This window comes from Lepidochelys kempii, chromosome 2 (assembly GCF_965140265.1).
Source record: "Lepidochelys kempii isolate rLepKem1 chromosome 2, rLepKem1.hap2, whole genome shotgun sequence".
NCBI classification, from domain to species: domain Eukaryota; kingdom Metazoa; phylum Chordata; order Testudines; family Cheloniidae; genus Lepidochelys; species Lepidochelys kempii.
Genome location: NC_133257.1, coordinates 22,345,966 through 22,372,772, shown reverse-complemented (window position 1 = coordinate 22,372,772; position 26,807 = coordinate 22,345,966). Strand labels below are relative to the sequence as shown.

Below are 26,807 nucleotides of genomic sequence, written 5' to 3'. Positions count from 1 at the left end.
TGGAGTCCTTGAGCCAAACACACTGAGTTTAGCATGGCTTCACTAAATAGTTAACTTCACTTGGACACTACCAATCTGGGAAATGTGCTCTAGAATAAGAAAAGAGTAGTGAATGCCATTAAGTGTTTAAACAGCCCCACCCTGCAATGTCAGATATCTCAGTGCGTTAATCATGAACACAGACAGACTCCAGTGCCAGCTGTGAAAAGAGACATCCTGCCTCAGGACTAGTCACTGAAGACAAAGTCGGTAATGGATTATTGACACTGTATTGCAGTGCGAATAAGGAGAATGGAGAAACTAAAAGCAAAGTAATGTGCCTTCTATATTTCCATGTTTGACTCTGAGAATGAGAGACAGACCAGAAGAGAGGCAAATGAGATCTAGGAGTGTTTTAAGTACATAGAATTGCTACTTATTGGTCAGGTGGTTCAGTGAAGGGTTTCATTTATGTTGGTAATTTTTTTGGTAGACCTTGTTTAATGTTTTAAAATGTCTTTATTTAAGGAAGAGTCATTAATTCCACTAAACTGTAAATGGGGGAAATGGTCACCTCTTTTAGGCATATTTTATTCTGCTTTAAAGATTTTTCCCCCTGTCTACAGTTATTTAAATATGTGAGATATTTAAGGCCAGGATGGGATCCCTTACCACGCTGGCAGTTATTCACTCAAGTAGTCCTGTTAAAGTAAGTCATGAGACTGTCTATGTAACTGCTCACTAGTGAGAGTAAGAGATCATAATCTAGTCCTTAGGGATGTCTCCTCCACTCTCATTGCTGTCAGTGATGTTAATGAGAGTTCTGTTCACAGATCAAGAGGATAATACAGAACAAGTTAATACTTAGAAAAGTGCATAAAAACCCCAGAACTGTATTCTTCATTTGGATGCTCATATACAGCTGTGAATGGGATGACTCCTATAGCAATTCCTTGATTTCAATGGGATGCATCCAAGGGCAAAGTGTGTCCTTTAATTTTTTTACTGACCAAGTAGCATGCAGCAGATCATCAGTTGGTGGAAATTGCCAAAATTCCAGCCCACCAGCTGAGGATTTGCACTTGTGTGTGATGTGGAAAGGATGCAAGTCTTTTGCTGGGAGACAGAGGTTTGGGGTTATTTTTCATACCTGATAACTAGACTTAGATGCAGTATCTGGGTTTTAGCATATTTCTTTGCTTTTACCTAGTTTAAAAGCAGAACTGACTGGGATGTGAGGGACCAAATTCTGCTCTCAGTTATAATGGTGTAAATCTAGAATAACTCCACTGACTTCAATAAAGTTACTTGGGATTTACACCAGTGTAAGTGTGAGCAAAATCTGGTCCAAGACATTCAGATGATTTGCCTGGCTATAGACTATTGGCTGGCTTTGTTTTGTTTATGAAGAAAGGAAAGCTGTATTAAATTTGCTTGGTCTGCTTTTCTAACTGAAGCATTATAGGCAGATGTAAGTTAAAACAGGGATTGTACTAGCCTAGATGAGTTTTAGAACAACTGAGTAATTTTTTTTTTAATTGTTATGGTATTAAATTTGTTTTTAAAACTGAGAGAGGCACCCAGTATTCGAGTCTGAGTCATCTCTTGCTTAATGGGACTGGTCGAAGCCCAGTGAAGTCAATGAGAATATTTCCATTGATTTCACTGAGCTGTGTATCAGGCCGCATATTAAAGAACGTACAATATTAGAGTAGAGCAGATTTTGAGAGACTCTGAACTGTCTAGTTGTTTTGGGATTATTGCAGAAGAAGGTGATAGTAGTTTGTTTTCATGTATTTCATGATGATGATGAGCAAGTGGTAGCCGATTTATAGGAAACGATGCCTGTAGGGCTCTCCATGTCATCTGTCTCAAATAACTATGTGTCATAGTTCAGGGCAACTGTCCCTGTGGTCCCTCGAGGGCACCTCTGTGTCTCCTGGCTCGTCGGTGTTGAGCTGCCTTTCTCTGCAAACCTCAAGCAGTGAACTTTCTTTAGCTGTTGATAATTTATTTTCCCATTTCTTTTTTTTGCTAGTCTTTTCCTGAAAAGACTGAGACATCTGTTTTTCTTTGTGCTTTTTCCTTCTACAGTATTTGCTTTCACTGCTGTTGGCACTTACTGCAAATCACAATCATAGACCCCACCACTGCCACCATGTATGTCACAGTTCGGGGCAATTGCACCTGTATTCCCACCCCCTCCCTTAAAGGTCCACGCTAAGCTCCCCAGTTGTCACCTCTCTTGTGCAGACACCCACAGTTTTCTCCTTTGTGACTGGGGTTTTTCCTGGCTGACAATTCCTTGCTTATGTAACCCACACACCTCATGGGTGTGGTGCACTAAGCTCCAGAGGTCCCAGGTTTGATTCCGCCTGCCGATGACTGGGGTCTGTTGGTGTTACAAGTGGGGACTTGTCCTGGATTTCAACTGGGAAGTCTCTGAAGCTTAGGACACGCTTCCTCAGCTAGGGGAAGTATGTAATCCACACACCTCCTGTAATGGCACCAAGATCACATAGAGAGAGCGATTAAGGAGTCTGTTCTACAGCCTTAGCTAAGAGCCATATGGCTTTTAGCTCATGCAGTAGATGCTCATGCACTAAGCTCCAGAGGTACCAGGTTCGATTCTGCCCACTGACGACCAGGGTCTGTTGGTCTAACACTGTGATACCCCCAGCAAATCAGACTGTCTAAAAGGTGAGTGTCTGTACTTTGCTTTCTTTCCAGAGGCTATGAACAGCTGTAATTGCCAGCAGTTACAAGTTACCACACAGCCTTTTATAAGCAAGCACATTTATTCTTAAGGTGAAAGCATTGCAGAGAAAACATATTAAAACAATAAGAACCTGCACACCTGCTAAAAAGCTTACCAGAGATCACCTCCTATCTCCAACAAGGGCTCTGGTACAGTCAGTCCTTCAGACCCCACAAAGGGATGTTTCTGTGGTTACAAGTTCATAAGAGCCTTAGCTCAGAATTAGCACACCCATGAATAGTTCAGTCTCTCTTTATACAGCTTGAGCCTTTGATCTTGAGTGTCCGGGAACATGTAATCATGGTCCCCTCCTCCGAGTGAAGCTTCAAAAGGCTGCAATTTTGCATCACCAAAGTGGGGAATTAGCAATCACTTCCCCCTAGAGTTTCTCCAGACAAACCATTTGACAATGTTTGTCCCAAAAATCCATTCTTCTTTTACACATTGTTCAGTACAGTCTTTCGAAGTTCAGAACAGTTCCCAGGATTCACATCCCATTTCTCCACAAGAGAGAAGTTACATTCAATCTTGGCCCACAGTAATATATAAACCATTCATTTAATTCAATGGACTTAAAACAAACTGAATTCAATAAGGTGTCCCAAAGATATTACTGGGAATTACCGTATCTGTCACACTAGAAACAGACAGAGTTACTGCACTTGGTAGTTTTCTTATGACTTCCTAGAAACTTCCAACATGATGGAAGATGGGAATCCAGTTAAAAACATATTAGAGCCAAATACTAACATCCTTGCTCCAAGACAATGTCAACTTTGCTTGCATCAAGGCCTCAGGATCTGACCCTCAGGTTGTAACTCCTGACATGTCAGCATAATTTTATACACAAAATAATACCTAGGGGCTGCTTTATGAGTCACTATAGCAAGATGAATCAGAAGTAAAGAAGAAATCAACTTCTTTGACCAAGTTCTGCCTTCAGTTTTGACACCAGCTGAGGGGAGACTTTGACCCTTTGAGGTTTGGGGATTCAGATGCATCCTGTCTATTTGGAATTTTATTGACATACACATTCTGGCTGTCTTGCATGGTGGTATTTTCACTCTGCAAGCAAATGCAAATGCTGGAGATATTTGTGAGATGTTGGTCATAATTAACCAGAGCTGACCAACACATTCTGAGCCCATTTGTACCCCTGCACGTCTGGAGTAATTCCACTGAAATTTGTAGTTACTCCAGATTTACACCAATGTAGCAGACAGCAGAAGTTGGTCCAATAAAAATAAGTGATGCAATTTATGTTTAGTAATAGGCAATGACTAATCTTTCTTTAGCTTGAAATGTTAAACTTTCTAACTAAAAATTGTATAGAATTAAAACAAACAGATACAACCACTGCCATCCCTATATCTTGAAGATTGTAAGCCCTTCAGGGCAAAGATTCCCTGTATTTCACATATAGAAACAAACAGAACAGTGGGGAGGGAGCAGGAACTTCCTGAATCCCCCTCAGCTAGTTCTGTGACCTCACCAGGAAATGTTTGGCTAACTTGGCATTAGCACTAAACTGGGCAAGGTTTCAGGTTTCGTTTTGTCAACATTCAGTGAAGTGAGAAACCCCACACGAGTCTCAAGTCAGTTCTAGTTATTCAAAGGGGTAAGGAAATAGACACAGGCTATTAACACTAAACTGGGTGACCGTTTCAGGGGTCTGAAGTCTCCACATCAGTGTAAGTTACATTGTTATTTAGCTACTTACACCCACTTATACTCAGCTGACACATGACATGTAACTTGTGTAACATTTATGTCTATACTGCATTTGGCCTATTTCTTGTCTCGCAGACATTCATAGAAAGTACAAAGCTCCAGTTCTTGGTGAGATCCTTAAGTGGCACAATGTGATGAGTAGCAGATAATTAGGGTGAGGGAATTCTAGTTACAATGAGTGCAACAGGGAAGTTGCTGTAAAGAAGTATTAGAAGGGATCCATTGCTATCTTTCCTTGTATTGTCAATCTGCATACCACTCATTGCTGTGGGAGTTTGGGATATAACAGCCTTACAGTGAAAGCTCTCAAAGGTTAGTTTTCATGCACACCTCTCATTTCCGCTAGATGGTGCTGCAGAATAATTTTGCTGTGGGATTGTGAAAATGTAAGCTGTTCCAATAGTTGGTGGTTGTTACATTTGTGGCGTAATGGTTTGATGTGGTTATAGTAACCGATGCTGTTGAGATTTACTCCTTTCCATTTACAAGCTTGTATAAATGAGACAGAGTGAAATTCACCCCTGTGGAAAGGCTTGCATCACTTAAGCCCTCAACATAGGGCTTCAATAATGTGTAGCAAGCATCTGCTGCTGGCCCTCTCCACAAGAGGGAATTTCATCTGTCGAGAGCACTTTTTGTGCACACTGAGCATGAAAAAAACACGGCACAAACTGAAAGAGTGCTTTTCAGCGTGAGCAGCCAGTCTTAATCACCAAATGAGCGACCCTTGTAGACAAGTATTCATAGAGTAGGGCACCATCATTATATTCAGCACTTACTAGCGCACTTGTCTCAACAGAGAGCCCAAAGGCTGAGTGAATATGGAGGTAAAAGTACTTCTACACCCACAAATATGGCCCCACTTGCATGAAATAGAGGCTCATTGGTGGGGTACTGTGAAGAAGCGTGCGGTGCTGCTGCCCTTGGCATACACGTATATGTAGGGAAATCTGCCTGGATCAACTTCTTATGCTGGTTTTCTTTTCCCTGTCCTGGTCTCTGCTGCTTTGTTTTGAATTTTGTTTCTCTCATAAACAGTTGAAGAAAAAAAATCAAACTAGTGTTTTCAGCATTAACCTGGATTCCCTCCAACAGACAGTTAGTGACGGAATGTTACTCAAACCCACATGTTCCCAAACTGACACCTTGAACCACATGACATGTCCAAGCTGATCACAGAACCACAAGGTGGCATTTCCGGGCTCAAGCATTGGGAACACGAGCAGGGTTTAACTTGTCAGTGACTCCATTGTGAGTGGAGAAGGATTCATAATCCTGAACACCATGCTGGAGCCTGGCGATTTTCCTTATAATGACCCTGGAGCCGGAGCTCAAGTTACATGGTTCTTTGGAATTTAGCAGGGGACTTTCCCATTTATCCACTTGAAGTAAAACTGCCACAAAGTCACATAATACTGAGAATCTAGGTGGCTAGGCAGATTATGTTCAGAACTGGTAGATTTCACCCACCTGTGCAGGGGTCAGAGGAACACCTATACACCTCTGAAGTCCTTTTTTTTTTCCCTTTCAAGAAAAACCCCCAAGATTTCATTCAAAGATCAGTATCAGTATAAAAAAGAGTTTTCTCTCTCTCTCTCTCTCTCTGTGTATGTATATATTTGCAAAGTTTCTTGCACACTTGTCATTTTTGCACACCAGTAATCATGATGCATTTGTCACATGATGTATTTCTGTTGCAACAGGCTGTGATGCAATAAATCCCATGTTATGACTTCATTCAGGATCGAGCAGAAGGGCAAGGTGGATGAGAGGGAAAAAGCCCTAACAAACACCAAAAAAAAAAAAAGTGCAATAATTGTAAGGTGAAAACATTGGCCAAATCAAGGACCTGATTCTCAACTGGTGTCAGTTGGGGAGGGATAATTGCATTGAGTTCAATGGAGCTACACTGATTTTCATCAGCTGGGGATCTAGCCTAAATTACTTATTCAGTTTATGTTCTCAGTTCCAATTTGACTTCTGTGTGAAAGTCACCCTTTCAGACTGGCCTTTTCAAGCCGCACCTTTGTAAATGTCAAATATGAAGCCAAATACATTTTTCCTGCTAAGTCACTGTCATTGCTGCTTTCAGAGGACAAGGGACAGCATCTCTAGGGGCACTAGACTCTCTGAAATGTTTGATCTTTTCAGTGAGTTCCTTCCTGATTGTTTATTTGTTTTTATTTTGAATGAACGTAGCAGCCCTATTGGAGGCTGCCTGCTCTTACTCTGCGGACAGAACTCCTGTGACAATGGCATTTTCCCACTAATGTGCCTGAACCCTGACTTGGAGGGTTGCTAGAAGATCCTAGTTTCCTTTCCATGGCCCATTCCTATCTGCACCCCACTTCAGAGGCTGCCAACCAAGGCACCCGTTGTGGTGGTAGTTTCCATGAAGTGGACACTTGTCCACTAGGAACTGGAATGAGGCCATCACACCCATTTTACCAAAGGCCACCTAACTGTCATTAGGCGGTAACAAACATCAGTCACTACTGACCTGAGCTGGGTTTGAAATGGTAGTCTGCTGGAGAAAGGCAGCTCTCGATCTCATTTTTAGTTCCATAGTCCATCCAGGATCCTTGCGTACCTTTGTGGCTGTTTTTGAGGTAATGTTGAGATACTGTTCAAAATATGTCATTCAAATTATTGTAGTGAAGCTGGGCCATTTAGAAGTAGAAGCTGAAGGTGTCTGTGTCTATATCCAGATCTATCACAATTGATGGTCAAAGATTTATAATACAGAGAGTTTGGAAGAATATAGAAGTAGAAGTGGAAGATGGCACAGTGCGTTAACTGTGTGGAGATGGTGCAAGCCTACTGGAGTCTTGGTTTTTTGATTGCCCATGCTGAAACTATGCAGGCAAGGGCTATGCAAATATCTTTTTATCAAATTTGCCCATATAGCTCAATGTTCTTGTCGACTATGTCCCCTCCCAACTACCTAGTCCTTTACAGCTCAGGGTTTCTGATAGCACTAACTTAACGACTCCAGAATGTCACTGTCTGCAATAATACATAACTGAACAAGCATTATTGGAAACCCTAGACTGTGGGAGAAGTGGTCAGCAAAAGCATCCCTCTCTCTGACAAAGTGGCCCGTAGAATGAAAATGTTGAAGATACCATTAAATTAGGCTTGTCCATGTTGCATCTTAAGGTGAAGAACTTTTGGATTCTGATGCACATTGTGGCATTGTCTAAGATACATGCTTTTAGAGTGATGTCAGTCTCAGAGCAAATGGCTGTAATGATTGCAGATACCACACCCCCTGCAGCTGATGTTAGTTTATTTTAGGAGATCATTTCTTCAGGAATTATCAGAGACCAGGAAGAGAGTTGCTATGTGCATTCTTCATGACAAAAAAGTAAAATAACCCTTTCTAAAGTGAAAATTAGCATCCATTCCTCACCTCTCTGTCACGTCATCCTTTTTACTGTCTCATAATATGGTCGTTTGAGCAGGGCAGGTGGGAAGCACTATGTTTATTACTTATATTTTTGACTGTGTCACTGACTAATTGTGTGACTATTCAGTTAGCCTCTCTGTTCCTCACTTTTGCCATCTGTAAAGAGCTGTTAATATCTACTCTTGTAAAGTACTATGAAATCCTCAGGAAAGAAGCACAATGTAAGTTGGTGTAATATGAGAACAAGGGGTCACTCAATGATTTAAAGAGAATACATATGGAACAAACTAAAGGAAATCTCTCTTCCTGCAGAGCATGGTGAATATGTGGAATTCTATTCACTGCTCTAGGAGATCAATGAGTCACATATTGTGGATGGATTGTTTTTAAAGGTCTGGGTGATTTCATGACATCATTTGTAACTGTGCATGCTGAAGAATGCTTTAGGATATAAATATAACTGTTGACATCTGGAAGGGATTTAAATCCTACCCTCACTGATGCCATTAATCCCCATTAAATCCTACCCTCACTGATGCCCATACAAGTATTTTAATGGACTTTAGTGGGAGTTGGTTAATGTCTATACACACACTGCAGAATTGCTAGGTGGATGGGTTCTTTCACTCTTTCTAAAGCATTATGTACTGGTCATTGCTGAAGGGATGATACAAGGTTGGATGAACCAATAGTCATATTTATTCAGTCCACAAATCCCATATGTATATTTTAGGGATTGCAGTGTGGGGAAGAGGGAACTAACTCTTCAAAAATATCTTTTTGAGTTGCTGGATAAACTAGGTGGCTTGAATTATATATTGTCTGTCTTTCTTGATTTATAGGGCTAGGATATGAATTATTTTACTGTATGTTTGTATACAGGAGACACATTATTCATTTCTCCACTTATCTTTTTCATATAACATGTTATATCCTGTTTAGAGTTGCTTCATTTTTGCATCTTATTTAACCCCTTCTCCCCCCAATAAAACACACATTGAATTCCAAAAGACAATGTTTTGGTACTGATCCTTTGCAAGTAGGATCATTCAGGATTTTTCTCTTTGAACTGGTAAATGTAGCTGAGCAAAAAGTGGAATTTCCATCCTGTGGGAAATTCCAATATTTCAACATTTCTTTTTGTCCCGAATTGGATTGAAAAATTGAAAAGTTTGTGGAACAAAAAGTTCTGAAATAGACATTCCTGAATTGAAACGTTTAGTTTTGGTTTGAACTGAATTGATACGATTTGCTTTGAGTCAGTTGAGGTTTGACATTAGACTGCATGTGCCTTCAGAGGCACAATGCTTCGTAGAAATTGTCGTTTGGATGCCTCTGGCACCCATGTGCCCCTGTAAGCCGGGCTTCCTGGCTGTTTTTCATCTACAGTGGTTTTTAAACTAGTTTTGATTCCAGCCATACTGCTAACAAATATCTGAATGTCCCTGCCTCAGAACAGCTGTTGATAAATGCCATGGAAACAGTGTTTGTTTGGTTCACTATCCTGTTTCCATCATTTACACAGGCTGATTCATTCTTGAGAACAGCAAATTCTTTTGAGTTTGACCCCTGCAAGGCAGGTTGTTTTTAAAAGGAGGTTGTTAGGTGATGATTACCAATGCAGAAAGACGTAGGTTTGGGGCTGTGGTTTTACAATGCTCATTTTATAAAGCCTTTGTTTGAACAGCTTTTTTTAGCAGTGTAGTATGGAGGTGACAGCTTTGAATAATGGCACGTGGTTGTCTATGATAGAATGGGGAGATGGGAAAAGCTTCTTTCCAGAATCTTCAGGTGACCTGGAGCATTTAGGGTTTCAGTCTGCTTTGAAACTGCTTTGGGCAGCTTGCAACAATTTTTTTCCTCTTATGAGTGTTTGTATTTCCTTTCTCTGTCAGTAACTGGAAGCAGAATGGCTGCATTTCCACAAAAGAGGCTGATTTCAAGCCAAATTTAATAGGCTTCTGAGAGTTGGATAAGTTCTGGATGAAGTACCTTAACTTTTGACTGCTTATCAGCATCTAACTGCAGAACTTACTGGTTTTCTTTCTACTTTAACTCTGACATGATTGTGGCACCAGCTATTTATCTATGCTGAGGGGAGAGAGCTCTCCCACCACACAATTAAACCACTCCAATGAGAGGCGGTAGCTATGTCAGTAGGAGATGCTCTCCCGCCGACATAGCGCTATCCACACCGGTGTTCCTGTTGGTGAAACAGGGTGTTTTTTCACACCCCTGACCCACAAAATTTTGCTGACAAAAGTGTTAGCGTAGACAAAGCCTGAGAGATCAGGCATGCTTCCTGTGAGACTGAGCTGTGCAGGGGAGAGAGAAGGGCTCCATCAACCCAGTGGAGGCAGGTGGGAGTATTTGAAAGGCACCAGTTTCTCATACACTTCACTCATTACCATAGTATTGTGAACACTTTCATAATGCACAACGCCTCCTGAGCTCTGGGCAGTGTCATTTACTCCACCTTTAAATCTCTCTGCCTTAAGAACTTATGGACCTCAACACCATAGAATCTGGGAACCTCACAAACCTGAATGAATTCATTCTCACTACACCCCTGTGAGGTGGGGACATTGTATTATCCCCCATTTTACAGATGGAGAACTGGGGCATGGAGAGACTAAGGCCAAGATCTTTGAAAGATATTTAGGCACCTCACTTCCTTTGATTTGAATGGGAGGGCCTGGGTCTAAGTGGCTTGCCCAAAGTCACAAAGGCTGTGTGCAGCAGAGCTCAGACGAAAACCCAGCTTATATCTACTGAGTCTCAGGCCAGCCACTTAACCACTAGGCCATTCTTCCTCCTAAGTCTTTGCATCCTACCTGGAAAGATTTAATAGTTGCTGCACTTAGTACAGCTATCCTGGTGCACAAGAGGGCAGGGCCCACACTCCCACCCAGATACTAGCCACTAAAGGTTCATCTACACAGCAAGTGGCAGCCCATGGCAGCAAGATTCAGGACTTGGGTCGGCAGACTCAGGATCACACTATGGCATTAAAACTGGCTGTGCAGATGTTGTGACTCAGCCTGGAGCTGGGGCTCTGAAGCTCACGCTGTGACATTCCCCAGGGTGCAAACTGGACCGTTGTGTCCACTCAGTTCTCCAACCTGGAGTGCATTTTACACTACTTTGCCATGAGAGTAACCGTTCCTGGTCTGCTCTCACACAGCCTCCTGCAGGTAATTACTCCCAGCTCTGCTGTATGAGTGCTACTGCCAGTCACTCATAAATCACACTGCAGAGTAACACCAGCAAATTCCCAGTCCGAGACTTTCCCCTGAAATGTGTGTTTTGTACTGCCCAGCCCTTTCCTGGACAACACAAGCTCATATAAAGTCTGTCATTTTATTAATAGGAAACGATATGCACAAATCCTGTTATCTCAAATGGAGTTTCCCTAATGCTTTAATCCAAGCACACTGGTTTAGATAAAACAATGAAATAAATTTATTAACTATAGAATGATAGATTTTAAGTGATTACAAGTAATGAGGCATACAAGTCAGAATTGGTTACAAAGAAACAAAAGGTAAAACGCAACTAAAACCTAAATTAACAAGCTAAGTGATTTCAAAGAAAAAGTCTCTCACCATGTGTTCTAGCAGTCTTACTGGCTGAATTCCTTTCTGGCAGGATCCCTCCCCCAGTCCAATGATGCTTCCTTTGTTCTTCAAGTGTTGTTGATGCTGTGAGTAGAGATGAAGGGAGAGATCTTTTGGGGCATCTGTTCCCCTTTATTATAGTTCTTTTTTTCTTTGAAAATCATCTCCAGCTGAGGTTCAGGAGACAAGAAGTCTGTGGGGATAGGAATCTCCAGCTGTTTCTGTGCTAAAATATACATTTCTTGCTCACAACCTTTTTCCTGCCAAAGAACAGCTGCTTAACCAGTTGACAGGCCATTTGATTTTGTTGACACCTGGCCGAGGTGTCAGTTTGCCTTTTCTCTTTGAGGAACTGGTTTGTGCCTGCTTTTCTAAACTTGGAACGTGTCTCAGTAACATTATACAGTAGAATATTATAACTTTAGATACAATGTTGCCACACATTTTACTGGGACAATAATGACCAGCAAATTATGAGTTTTCAAACGATACCTCACAAGGCATACTTTGTACAAAATTTATCATAGTCTTTTAAAAGGGGTGAACATAAGGATACAGACTGTCACATGCCCTCTCCTACCCCCCCCCCCCCGAGGCTTCAGAGCCAGGGGTCCAGTCTGAGCTGCAACATCTACACAACTATTTTTAGTGCAGCAGCACAGGCCCGAGTCCATCAACCTGGGCTCTGAGCCTCACTGCTGCTCCCAATGTAGACATACCCTAACATGACACCACCCAGGTGCCCGATTCAAGCCTGCAGCTCAGGCTGTGTCTTCACTGACACAAGGGTGGGTTTTTTACAGCAAGGTAACAAACACCCAATAAGAAAAGGAGTACTTGTGGCACCTTAGAGACTAACCAATTTATTAGAGCATAAGCTTTTGTGAGCTACAGCTCACTTCATCAGATGCATATCGTGGAAACTGCAGCAGACTTTATATATACACAGAGAATATGAAACAATACCTCCTCCCACCCCACTGTCCTGCTGGTAATAGCTTATCTAAAGTGATCATCAGGTGGGCCATTTCCAGCACAAATCCAGGTTTTCTCACCCTCCACCCCCCCACACAAATTCACTCTCCTGCTGGTGATAGCCCATCCAAAGTGACAACTCTTTACACAATGTGCATGACAATCAAGTTGGGCTATTTCCTGCACAAATCCAGGTTTTCTCACATCCCCCCCACCCCCATACACACACAAACTCACTCTCCTGCTGGTAATAGCTCATCCAAACTGACCACTCTTCAAGTTTAAATCCAAGTTAAACCAGAACATCTGGGGGGGGGGTAGGAAAAAACAAGAGGAAACAGGCTACCTTGCATAATGACTTAGTCACTCCCAGTCTCTATTTAAGCCTAAATTAATAGTATCCAATTTGCAAATGAATTCAAATTCAGCAGTTTCTCGCTGGAGTCTGGATTTGAAGTTTTTTTGTTTTAAGATAGCAACCTTCATGTCTGTGATTGCGTGACCAGAGAGATTGAAGTGTTCTCCGACTGGTTTATGAATGTTATAATTCTTGACATCTGATTTGTGTCCATTTATTCTTTTACGTAGAGACTGTCCAGTTTGACCAATGTACATGGCAGAGGGGCATTGCTGGCACATGATGGCATATATCACATTGGTGGATGTGCAGGTGAACGAGCCTCTGATAGTGTGGCTGATGTTATTAGGCCCTGTGATGGTGTCCCCTGAATAGATATGTGGGCACAATTGGCAACGGGCTTTGTTGCAAGGATAAGTTCCTGGGTTAGTGGTTCTGTTGTGTGGTATGTGGTTGTTGGTGAGTATTTGCTTCAGGTTGCGGGGCTGTCTGTAGGCAAGGACTGGCCTGTCTCCCAAGATTTGTGAGAGTGTTGGGTCATCCTTTAGGATAGGTTGTAGATCCTTAATGCGTTGGAGGGGTTTTAGTTGGGGGCTGAAGGTGACGGCTAGTGGCGTTCTGTTATTTTCTTTGTTAGGCCTGTCCTGTAGTAGGTAACTTCTGGGAACTCTTCTGGCTCTATCAATCTGTTTCTTTACTTCTGCAGGTGGGTATTGTAGTTGTAAGAAAGCTTGACAGAGATCTTGTAGGTGTTTGTCTCTGTCTGAGGGGTTGGAGTAAATGCATTGTATCGCAGAGCTTGGCTGTAGACGATGGATCGTGTGGTGTGGTCAGGGTGAAAGCTGGAGGCATGCAGGTAGGAATAGCGGTCAGTAGGTTTCCGGTATAGGGTGGTGTTTATGTGACCATTGTTTATTAGCACTGTAGTGTCCAGGAAGTGGATCTCTTGTGTGGACTGGACCAGGCTGAGGTTGGTGGTGGGATGGAAATTGTTGAAATCATGGTGGAATTCCTCAAGGGCTTCTTTTCCATGGGTCCAGATGATGAAGATGTCATCAATATAGCGCAAGTAGAGTAGGGGCTTTAGGGGACGAGAGCTGAGGAAGCGTTGTTCTAAATCAGCCATAAAAATGTTGGCATACTGTGGGGCCATGCGGGTACCCATAGCAGTGCCGCTGATCTGAAGGTATACATTGTCCCCAAATGTGAAATAGTTATGGGTAAGGACAAAGTCACAAAGTTCAGCCACCAGGTTAGCCGTGACATTATCGGGGATAGTGTTCTTGACGGCTTGTAGTCCATCTTTGTGTGGAATGTTGGTGTAGAGGGCTTCTACAGCCATAGTGGCCAGGATGGTGTTATCAGGAAGATCACCGATGGATTGAAGTTTCCTCAGGAAGTCAGTGGTGTCTCGAAGGTAGCTGGGAGTGCTGGTAGCGTAGGGCCTGAGGAGGGAGTCTACATAGCCAGACAATCCTGCTGTCAGGGTGCCAATGCCTGAGATGATGGGGCGCCCAGGATTTCCAGGTTTATGGATCTTGGGTAGTAGATAGAATATTCCAGGTCGGGGTTCCAGGGGTGTGTCTGTGCGGATTTGATCTTATGCTTTTTCAGGAAGTTTCTTGAGCAAATGCTGTAGTTGCTTTTGGTAACTCTCAGTGGGATCAGAGGGTAATGGCTTGTAGAAACTCGTGTTGGAGAGCTGCCGAGCAGCCTCTTGTTCATATTCCGACCTATTCATGATGACAACAGCACCTCCTTTGTCAGCCTTTTTGATTATGATGTCAGAGTTGTTTCTGAGGCTGTGGATGGCATTGCGTTCCGCATGGCTGAGGTTATGGGGCAAGTGATGCTGCTTTTCCACAATTTCAGCCCGTGCACGTCGGCGGAAGCACTCTATGTAGAAGTCCAGTCTGCTGTTTCGACCTTCAGGAGGAGTCCACCTAGAATCCCTCTTTCTGTAGTGTTGGTAGGGAGACCTCTGTGGATTAGTATGCTGTTCAGAGGTATTTTGGAAATATTCCTTGAGTTGGAGACGTCGAAAATAGGATTCTAGGTCACCACAGAACTGTATCATGTTCGTGGGGGTGGAGGGGCAGAAGGAGAGGCCCCGAGATAGAACAGCAGACTCCCTCCTCAGGTCAGTTTGGATGAGCTATTACCAGCAGGAGAGTGAGTTTGTGTGTGTATGGGGGTGGGGGGGATGTGAGAAAACCTGGATTTGTGCAGGAAATAGCCCAACTTGATTGTCATGCACATTGTGTAAAGAGTTGTCACTTTGGATGGGCTATCACCAGCAGGAGAGTGAATTTGTGGGGGGGGGTGGAGGGTGAGAAAACCTGGATTTGTGCTGGAAATGGCCCACCTGATGATCACTTTAGATAAGCTATTACCAGCAGGACAGTGGGGTGGGAGGAGGTATTGTTTCATATTCTCTGTGTATATATAAAGTCTGCTGCAGTTTCCACGATATGCATCTGATGAAGTGAGCTGTAGCTCACGAAAGCTTATGCTCTAATAAATTGGTTAGTCTCTAAGGTGCCACAAGTACTCCTTTTCTTTTTGCGAATACAGACTAACACGGCTGTTACTCTGAAACACCCAATAGTTATCTTGCTGTAAAATCCTAAATGGAGACCAGGCCCTTGCAGGTAGCTAGGTGTGGTCAGCACTACACTCTTATCTGTGGCTGATCTTGCCACGTTTACCTCACAGTAAAACTAGCGTGCCTTGTCTCCATTGTGCTTTTGTGTTTGGATAATGAATGCACATTAGTTATTCCCTGGTAAAAACACACCTTTTCCCCCTCAGTGAAGACATAGCCTCAGACAAAGACAGTGCCGCAGCCATAGCCTCAGTTGCATCTCATTCCCTGCTCCGGCACTCTCCAGTTCCAAGACCAGAATATGCCGGCTCCATGCATGGCTGGGCTGTAGTTGGAATGGTTCCCTACTCGCTCTCCCCTTATAACACATCTCTTCAGAAGAAGGTTGCAGTTAGTTCTTCATTTAGGGACTAATGTCATTCTTAATAAGTGAAGAATATACTAGCATTAACCAACCCTCTCCTATCCTGGCCTCCCAGAATAAAACACATGAATTCACACCATAGACTTTAGATCTGGGTTCTCAAACTGGGGGTTGGGACCCCTCAGGGGTCGCAAGGTTATTACATGGGGGGTCACGAACTGTCAGCCTCCACCCCAAACCCCGCTTTACATCCAGCATTTATAATGGTGTTAAATATATTAAAAAGTGTTTTTAATTTACAAGGGGGATCGCACTCAGAGGTTTGCTATGCGAAAGGCGTCACCAGTACAAAAGATTGAGAACTACTACTTTAGATACTGAAGCTGCAGACAGAAATTCCTGTGCATTTTACATGCACTACATTAGACAGAGGAAGAGATAGAGGGAAGATGTGATACAGACCAGTGTGCTTCAGTTTGAGCAATAGTTTCAGATTAAGTCTATATTGGCTCATTGTTTCCTTGTGCTCCCCCCTCTGCCTCTCTCTATACACTTAGATTGTAAGATTTTAGGGGCAAGGGCTGTCTTTTTGTTCTGTTTGTACAGTGTATGGCACAATGGGGCCCTGGTTTGTATAGCGGCTCCTAGGCACTAACACAATGCAAGTAATAATAATAATTAAAAGTAGTGTCATATGAAAGTAAAACTAAAGGCACCATCTGAGATTGGGGCCCTATTGTTCTAGACACTATACAAACACAGAACAAAGAGCTCACACTCTAAATAGACAGGACGAGGGGTGGGAGGCACAGAGAAGTGAACTGACTTGCCCAGTGCCAGCCAGCAGATCAGTGGCAGAGCCAGGACTAGAACTCAGGTCTCCTTAGTCCCAGCCCAGTCCCTTGTGCACTGCAATGTTTTACTCTGATCATAAAACACACATGACTAGTAAAACAATTGTAAAAAGAGCTAGGTCCATCTTGTCCTCTTGCGATCAGGTGGACGTTACTTGGGGTAGCACTCAGCCAAGTTTCCACTGGGTGGAAAATTTAATGCAGTTCTTCACTTTCACAAAGGCTTTATTTGTGAAGCATCCAGCAGTTCAAGACACTTCTAAAAAATCAATGTGCTATAAGAGTGGCGTTCATACTGATGCAGCCTTTCCCCTGCTCCCAACCAGACCCTGTCATCATCAGCAGATCTTGGCTCTGCAACAAGCTGATTGCTAAATTAAAAAAAATAAAAATCACCAATGCTGCTGTAAGTATTTTGTATGTGTGTCTCATATGCTTTAGATGACTTAGTTAGGCATGGATGCTCGCAGTGCCTGAGTCTCCCTTGTCTCTGCCCCCCAGTCAGCTCTGCAGTATGATTTATAAAGGTCAGTCTGCTCAGCTTCCTTAAAGGGTCTATTTAAAAAATATTAAATGATGATCCACCATATCTTTGTGGAGCTTTCCACTCAGACTGTTAGCTGGATGCCTCTACTCTGATTACAAACAGATTATTTCTCTTCCTCCATATGATCTCGTTTTTAGGGCTTGACCCTCATCTACTGCCAGTTAGTGTCACTCCATTGAAGTGTATTGAAATATACCAGTTTATACCAGCTGAAAATGTGGCCCATTTAAGGTTCTCATTTATTTACCAAGTGTCACTTACCCTCTGCTAACATAGTTTTAGTGCTTTCAAGAGACCTGGGAGAAGCTGTGTGTGAAGGTTCCGTTCCTCTGACATAATGAGAATGAACTAGACAAGATGGGTGAGGTATGAACTCAAATGAACTCCAACAGAAAAAGATGAAAGATAAAAACACCCTCTCACTCGTGGATGAACACTTTTCACAAAGCAATCACTCCTCATCTGTCCTCATCCTCAAAGGAGACCTGCACAACACCTTCAAAAGATGAGCTTTGGAACTCTGCTGGACACTAAAAACCATGGACTTAACAGAGACACTGGTTTCATGGCTTATTACAATAATTTATAATGCATCCTACTGCCTGCTAACCCTTCATTTGAAATGGTCTCCTACAGCATATATGAACCTCTGATGCTTAACAATCTGGTCCACCTTGTATTTAGCTTGGACACTCTGGTTACCTTCTCCAGATCCATCAAAGATTGAAAAGCTTGTCCTTTCCACCAAAAGAAGTGGGTCCAATAACAGATATTACCTCGCCTACCTTGTCTTTCTCATATCCCAGAACCAACATGGCTTCAACCAGAATTAGCGTTACAGTTGCACATGGATAGAATGGAGAGGGCATTTCGCTTGTTCTAAATTCCACAGAGCAAAAGGCAGTGGAGTTCTGTGGAGCTGAAACACAACTAGTAATAATACTTTGCAGCCAAATTTTCCAAACCCAGGTGCCTAAAGTTAGGTTCCTAAATCCATATGGAGGCTCCTAGAAAACACTTTTATTTACAAGCCTAACTATGGATTTAAGAGCTTAGCTTTAGGACCTAAGTTTGAAAATGCAGGCTTGTGGTTTTACATAGTGCCTTTCATCTGAGGATCTCAAAGCATTTTACAAACATTGCTTACGTCTCTCCACACTCTTCCTGTCAGATAGGTAAATAATTTATAACCACTAAAAGGGGGAGCCACCCAAAAGGTTACGTAACTTTTCTGAGAGGATCAGTGACAGAGCTAGGAATAGAATCCTGAAGCTCTGCTTTTGTCTTCTCACTTCCAACCACTGGGCCACCTGCCCTCCCAATAAAATCATGAGTTAGCGCTAAGTCAGGAATGTTTTATGATCGAGGCCTAAGCTGAATCATATTTTTTAATTAAACGACCCAGGAAAAACCTCTCCTTTTATAAGCTGTTTAGTTCCATTATGCTGACGATATATTATGACTTGTTGCTTGATACAGCCCCACCTAAATTTATCATAGTGCCCAAAGAAACACCTCCTTTGTAAATACGAAAGAGTTTTCTCATCTCCATTGTATGCATACAAGAAAAAAAAGCACCAGCACACTCTGGCTGCTTTGCGCTGCTCTGGACACAAAGCAACCATCAACTTGGTTTAACTGATCACTCAAGCGAGGCTAGGTTTCAGAGTAACAGCCATGTTAGTCTGTATTCGCAAAAAGAAAAGGAGGACTTGTGGCACCTTAGAGACTAACCAATTTATTTGAGCATAAGCTTTCGTGAGCTACAGCTCACTTCATTGGATGGCTGCTTTGCATCTCTGGAGAGGTGCAAAATAGCCTGAGAGGACAGGTGAATCTGGCCTAATAGTGCCAACAATTTCACACTGATTGACTTGGTGCTGCTCCAGTGAAGTTGATGAATATTTTCCCTTTGACAACAGTGGGAGCTGAAGGGGAGGGTTGGATTCTGAGCACTGGGAAAAAAATGACTTTATTAGACTTTATTTGATATATTTTAAATGTTATGTACAGTGTGATGATTTCAATCTACATTTTAAACATTTCTGTTCAAATTTAACAAGTCATTTGAGGACTGTTCACCTGAAACTTAAATGTGAACAATAACTAGCAAGGTATGCTTGCTTTGTGCAGACAGCAATTCAGAATTATTCTGGTGTTATTTATTACTTATATTAGAGTGGTGACCAGAGGCACAAATGAGATCAGAGCCTCGCTATGCCAGGCGCTGTCTATACGCATAGTAAGATACAGTCCCTGTCCGAAACAGTTTATAGCCTAAGTAGACAAGACAGGCAAAGGTTAAGAGAAAGGAAGCATGTCATAAATATAAAGGGAAAGGTAAGCCCCTTTAAAATCCCTCCTAGCCAGAGGAAAAATCCTCTCACCTGTAAAGGGTTAAGAAGCTAGGATAACCTCGCTGGCACCTGACCAAAATGACCAATGAGGAGACAAGATACTTTCAAAAGCTGGGGGGAGGGAAAAACAAAAAGTCTGTCTGTGTGATGCTTTTGCCGGGGACAGAACAGGAATGGAGTCTTAGAATTTAGTAAGTAATCTAGTTAGATATGTGTTAGATTATGATTTCTTTAAATGGCTGAGAAAATAGCTGTGCTGAATAGAATGAATATTCCTGTCTCTGTGTCTTTTTTGTAACTTAAGGTTTTGCCTAGAGGGATTCTCTATGTTTTGAATCTTATTACCCTGTAAGGTATTTACCATCCTGATTTTACTGAGGTGATTCTTTTTTACTTCTATTAAAAGTCTTCTTGTAAGAAAACTGAATGCTATTTCATTGTTCTAAAATCCAAGGGTTTGGGTCTGTGGTCACCTATGCAAATTGGTGAGCATTTTTACCAAACCTTCCCCAGGAAGTGGGGTGCAAGGGTTGGGAGGATTTTCGGGGGAAAGACGTTTCCAAACAACGCTTTCTCAGGAACCCAGATAAAGTTTGGTGGTGGCAGTTGAAGTCCAAGGGCAAAGGATAAAATAGTTTGTACCTTGGGGAAGTTTTAACCTAAGCTGTTAAAAGTAAGCTTAGGAAGTTTTCATGCAGGTCCCCACATCTGTACCCTAGAGTTCAGAGTGGGGAAGGAACCTTGACAAAGCGTTATCACCATTTTACAGGGGAGGACGTACAGAGAGATTAAGTGATTTGGTTTTGTTTTCTTAAAAATATCTAATTTGTTATTATTTTATTTATGTAATTGTATTGCAGTAGCACTGAGGAGCCTTAGTCATGGACTAGGACCCCATTGTGCTTGGTGCTGTCCAAACACAGAACAAAAAGACAGTCACTGCCCCAAACAGTTGACATTCAATGTATAAGACAAGTTAAGGCAGATACAAGCAGACAGGGAGAGCATGAGAAAAAAATGAAACAATCTTATAACTTACAGTTTATATGTCAGTGGCATCCTGTCTACTGGATGTTTATATAATGAAGATGCAAACAGGAGGGCTGTGTAATTGCACTTGTTTATTATTAGCTGATATTCCAGATGTCATTGCCACTCATTTAGGTTGCTCAGCTGGTGAAGAAGGTTAAAGCTGTACTGAGAGAACAGCCCCAGAGAAGCAGAAGAGAGATTATTATATCTTGATTATTGTGTAATGAATAAAGATGGTTAAACTGGTTTGCATAAAAACAAACATCTTTTTGAGATTCACCAAAGTCTGGTTTACTTAAAAAAACATATACCTATGCACTTCATATTGCCTGCTATACCTGGATATGCAAACACTGACGTTAGTAATAGAAGATGCTGTCCTGTCCCATTTCAGTGAAGTAAGAGCATAGATTCACAGAGTCCAAGGCCAGAAGGGACCATTGTGATCAGCTAGTCTGACCTCCTACATAACACAGGGCATAGAACTTCCCCCCAAATAATTCCTAGAGCAGATCTTTTAGAAAAACATCCAATCTTGGTTTTTAAAAGTGTGAGTAATGGAGAATCCAACACGACTCCTTGGTAAATTGTTCCAATGGATAATTACTCTCACTCTCAACAATGTATGTCGTATTTCCAGTCTGCAATAGCATACTAAAGGCCACATCAGATCCAGGTTCATCTAGTCTAATATCCTTCCTTCAGAAGTGAAGGGTGCTTCAGAGAGAGAGAAAGGTGTGACCCCAGCAAAAATTCATCTTAATGTGAGTTACTGTACAATGAGGTTGGCCGTGGGATTTCTTCCTCACCCCAGCTAGTGATCAGTGTACACCCCAAAGCCTAGGGACTGATGACGCTTATAATTTTTACATCTATCTCTCCCAACGTTCAGCCTTCTCTTTTTAATGTAAGTGGGCAGCTCACTCATGAGATAAATAAGTGAAATAGATGACTGGATGACTTAGGCACTGATTTTACAATGTGCTGCACATGGATGGATCCCAGTTAACTCAGTGGCACTCTACCTGTACACATCACATTGCAGGACATTAAATTGCAGAGATTGCTGTTTATGGTTTTCCCTGTGACTATAGGGCAGGGCCCCTTTTTCCTTTAACCTTTTCCATTTTTCTCATATTTTTCTTACAGTTGCTGTTTAAGCAATTGTATTTGGTTTAAACTTAATGTAGTGATCAGTGGATCAGGGAAGTGGCTGGTGAGGATAGAGTATCCTGGATTGGGGACACCCTAGTCCCTGTCCTAAATTACCATGATAAAAGTGGGGTTTAAGCCTCCCAGGAATCCTGGGCCCAGCCTTGTCAGGGTTACAAGGACTCTGATACATGGGAAATTGGAAGAGGAGTCCTCGAGGTCAGGCAGGCATCTGGGTAAAAGAAGTTAGGGTGAGGACTCAGATCCTTTTGCTATCCAATTCTACTGGGGTAGTGCAGAAGCCAGGGAAGTTCCCCACAATAGCGGGACCATTCCTGGCCTTACACCAGTAAACTCTTCCTCTTTAGCATCATTCTGTTGATTGGTTGGGAATGCTGTGGAAACAACTTTGAGGGAAGAGCAGGAGAAAATGGGGCCCTCTCTTTCAATGCCTTCTGAGTGATGCTTGAAGAAGCATCAACCAGATCCTCAGTCAGGGAATGGTGGGCATGTCATGGGTGTCATGATGATAGTGATGGAATACAAGGTGGGGAAAACCAAAGGATGTTTTTGTTATGTAAATAATTAGATGTGCGTGCACCACTGACTATATTCCAATACTTCATTGAAATTAATATTGCACATTGAGTTTTGATTTATCAAGTTTATATTGCAGAAAGACACAACACAGGCCAACATTTTAAAAAGGGACTAGTGATTTGGGATGCCTCCATTCTTGGATACCTAATTTAAGAATTTTTAGAGGCCTCTTACAAAAAGATATGGGAAGAAGAATAAATAACAAATGAGTGGAAAAATGGTTTTATAGTGAAGCTGCACTGGAGGAGCATTCAACTGCTGTCCATCCCAAATAAAGTACTTACTATGCATTATCCTGGGCAGAATAAAGAAAGCAGTAGATTCAAGGCTACAACACTGATGGGGAGGAGAAATCCTGCACAGATCAGACAGTAACCTTATGTATCACCATAGACCTATTAATCAAATGTCAGTCACCATTTTAGATGAATTTCATAGATTTCCAAAAATCATTTAATGCAGTGGATAGAAAGGTCTTGTGCAAGCTGCTATGCCACTGTGGGATCCCCCAGAAATTTGTTAACATCATCCATAGTTTCTATAAAAATATGACATGACAAGTAATACATAATAGCCAATTGACTAAGCCATTCGAGAAAGCTTCCAGCATCAGACAAAGATGTTTTCTGTCACCCACGATTTTCTTATTGGTAATGAGAGACACCACCGAGTGACCAACGGGTATACAGTGGACTCTCACACATACACTCAGAGGACCTTGACTTTGCAGACATCAATCTTCTGTCTCATACCCACAGAGACATTCAACCAAAACAAATGATTTTCAGATCTATGTGCAATTAGTAAGGTTGAAAATTAACACCAACAATATGAAAACCATGAAAATCAACACACAACAAGAAACACCCATAACACTTTCTGGGACTGACATAGAAGAGGTTTCACATGTCACATCTCTTGGCAGCATCGTAAGTGAAAAGGGTGGAATTGATGAAGATGTTAAAGCCAAAATAGCAAAAGCCAGACATACCTTTGTAACTTTGAAGCCAATCTGGCAAAATAGAAGCCTTGTTCACCAAACCAAACTTTGAATATTTAACACCATTGTAAAGTCTGTCTTACTGTATGGCAATGAAATTGGAGACTTATTAACACTTTACTATCTAAACTCAAAGTTTTCATAAATGGCTGCCTGAGACAAATTCTTAGTATTAGTTGTGCAGAAAAAAAATCACAGAGAGCTTTGGAGCAGGACAAAACAGAAACAAGTAGGACAGGAAATTATAGAATGAAAATGGAGATGGCTAGGACACTCATGCATGAAAGACACGAGCAACATGACAAGAAAGGCATTGCATTGGAATCCCCAGGGAGAGAGGCGAAGAAGTAGACCAAGGACAACATGGAAATGCACAGTCAAAGCAGAACTGAAAGCTATCAAAATGACATGGGAAGAAGCCAAGACTGCCATAAGAGATCATCAAAGATGGAAGGTGGTAGTGAAGGCCCTATGTTCTGTCTGTAATAAAAAGGCATAACCCAAGCCATGGTAAGACACCTTAAAGGGACCTCATTTTCAGAGGGCAGGTGCTCAGCCAGGGGCAGATTTACACCTTACGCACCCATAGGCACAGGATCTTCAGCGCTCCCCCTGCCTACAGCTGACCTTCATGTTGCACACAGTTTCAGAGAGGTAAGGCGCTCCTAGAATGCCGGCGCCCCTAGGCATGTGCCTACTGTGCCTAATTGGAAATCCGGCCCTGTGCTCAGCACTTCCTGAAATTCAGGCCCCCTTAAGGAGTCTCAAAGTGGGCATCCAAAACCACTAGTCACTTGTAAATCTTGGCTATAATAGCCTGGGCAATTTTTACTATCCTTTTGGCTCAGAAATGTTATTAGAAAACATTAGGTGGTGGGCTCTTTCTTTTCTTTTCTTTTCTTTTCTTTTCTTTTCTTTTCTTTTCTTTTCTTTTCTTTTTCTTCAGTAGCATTTGGTGAACAAAGATTTCAGTAGACTAAAGGAGAGTTAATGTTTACACGATCACAGAGTTCTTAGTCCTGGTGCAGTGTTTACCAATCTGACTAACCTGTCACTGCATTTTATACATGCAAGTAGATGAAACATAAATACAGATATGAAGTGGGGAGTATGTTCAGAATGTAACAGGCAATCACTGCAAGCAAAACATTCTCTAACAGGATGGAGCCCTCAGAAAGCCCACAGTCCCACAGGTATGTCTAAAAGCCTCAAGGTTTTCTTCCAAGGCTTGATTTTTATTCAGCTAGTTAAATCTTTCTTGAAGGAAAAGAAAACTATCAAACCCCTTAATGTTGTTTAATTGGCTATGTGCAATTAGTAAGGTTAAAAATTAATACCAAATAGTAGTAATTGCCATTGCTGTTTTATATGTTCATGTTCCCCAGTTCTTGGCACTTTATCCAGTCATTTACACCTGTGCAAAGTCAGTGTAAAATTTGTTGAGGTTGGGATGGTGAAGGCTTACACTTACATCAGATGTAAATGACTACATAAGGTGCAAGGAAGTGGAGATACAGGCTCTGTGTGTATAATCTGTCTCTCTGTGAATTTGTGTGTATGTGTCTATATAATGTACCAGAGCCTCAGATGGTGTAAATTGATATAGCTGCATTCAATGGAGTAACACCGCTCTATCCCAGTTGAGGATCTGGCCCATTTTATAATATAACTTGTAACATAATATATTAGAAATATTGCATTCCTGTAAAAGTTGCTGCCTTCCTACAGGACAGGAAGAATTTTAGAGAGCCAGGATTGTGAATACAGGGGTAAATCTTGTCTCTTTGTGGCATCAGAGGGCTATAGCTGCAATAAGATTGGTGAGGTCCACTGCATGGAGGGCCAGTGTGAAGGGCTTGGTGGTTAGGGATTACCTAGATCTACTGGCCTCATGTCTGTGCATTTGGGAAGGTGCTAATGTTATTCAGTGGCCTGGGCCCTAAGTCTCAGCCAAGACTGGATACTCTGGCTTGGCAGCAGGCAGGGGGAAGAATTCCTCCATCATATAGCACAGATAACTCTGAGGTCTTTTCAGTGTTGTCATATTTTTAGGCTTTAAATCATCTGTGATATAGTTTGACACCTGTTCAAAGCATGTAGATTAGCCAGAGTGTGTTTTTATGGTTGTCAAAGGAAGCAAATAATGATCCATTTAGCAAGGTTGCTTTGAATAAACCTGATAGTTCAACTGTCAAATCTGTCAGTTATTAAAATACGTAAATGTTTAGACAAATAGCACTGATGAAATCAGATGATCATAGTGGCTGACCTGTACGACATCATTCATGGTATTATATTGATTGATTAGATATTAAAGGTTCAAATGCAGTATATAGGGACATATCACTGTGTATCTAATAAAAATTAGTTCCAGTACTGCTGCATGCACATGGGCAGCAGTTAATTTTACACAATAAGCTGTCAAATAGGATCACGTATCCAAGGCATTAATCCAGCTACAAGAGGTGCAGGCAAACTTTGGGGATCGGAAGACCTCCATTTAGAAGTGGTCTTGGCACCTGCCCAAAATGATCTTCAGTGATTCCCTTTGATATGTATCTGGTTGAGTCATATGGGTTTGGTGTGTTGTGTTGTGAATAAACTAAATCTTTAATATGACAAATCCTTTGACCCTTCAAAATGCAAAAATGGTGTAGAATTAGGAGAGATGAAAATGAGCAAAGGAAGATGGCTACATCTGTGAGACTGTGCAATAGATTCCAGTGGAAAGTGGTGTGGGAATAATGGAAATCCCATTATTGAATCATAGTAGGACAAAACATTTTAAAATATACTGTATGGGTGAACAGGTAATGTCTCTTTCTAACCTCTATGATTCTATGAAAAAGAAGCATGAAATAAACTCTTCATTATATGCTCTGTTAAGATGCATCCTGGATTCCATTTGGCAGAATAGAATGGATGAATTTGATACAGTGAATTTCTTTCCTTGGACTTTCTCTAGCGGTATGAATGGAATACTAGTTTGTTGAAAATTGTTACTGAATTAACCAATAATGTTTACATTATATTTTCTAGCTGATTACTTTTTATATTCAAGTTCCTTTTTACATAGTAAGTAGGTTTTACTCTTAGAAATGATCCATTTAAATTAGGGAGATAATTTACTTTCCCTTCTAATTTCCCTCCTGTTGAGAGCACTATGTATTGGGAAATGATTAAGGAAACTAGGAGCCTTCGTTTAAAAAAATATTTTTTAGGAAATGTGTATAGATGCAAGAGAATTACATTCCCTTCATTTGCATTTGTTCAGCGCAGACAGAGATTAATGATTATTCCCCTAATAAAATGTTGTTTGATTTATTGGAAAATTCCATGGAAAGTTAAGCTTTTATTGAAAGAGTCAGAATTTAAAACAGCCAAAAAAAACCTATGCACAAAACCAGACTCACCTATTGAATTTCACATAAATGTGTGTGTCAAAAGTGATTTTTTTTTCTTTTTTACA

At 41.6% G+C, this 26,807-nt stretch overlaps 1 protein-coding gene across 1 annotated transcript in view; it reads left to right on the top strand.

The window, feature by feature from the left end:
- The first annotated feature begins 214 nt into the window (after positions 1-214).
- Positions 215-26,807, top strand: part of FER1L6 (fer-1 like family member 6) — a 148,410-nt gene continuing 121,817 nt past the window's right edge. The window contains exon 1 of the mRNA XM_073329149.1: positions 215-311. Coding sequence (XP_073185250.1) covers positions 292-311 — 20 coding nt within the window. The 5' untranslated portion in view covers positions 215-291. The remainder of the gene's footprint in view (positions 312-26,807) is intronic.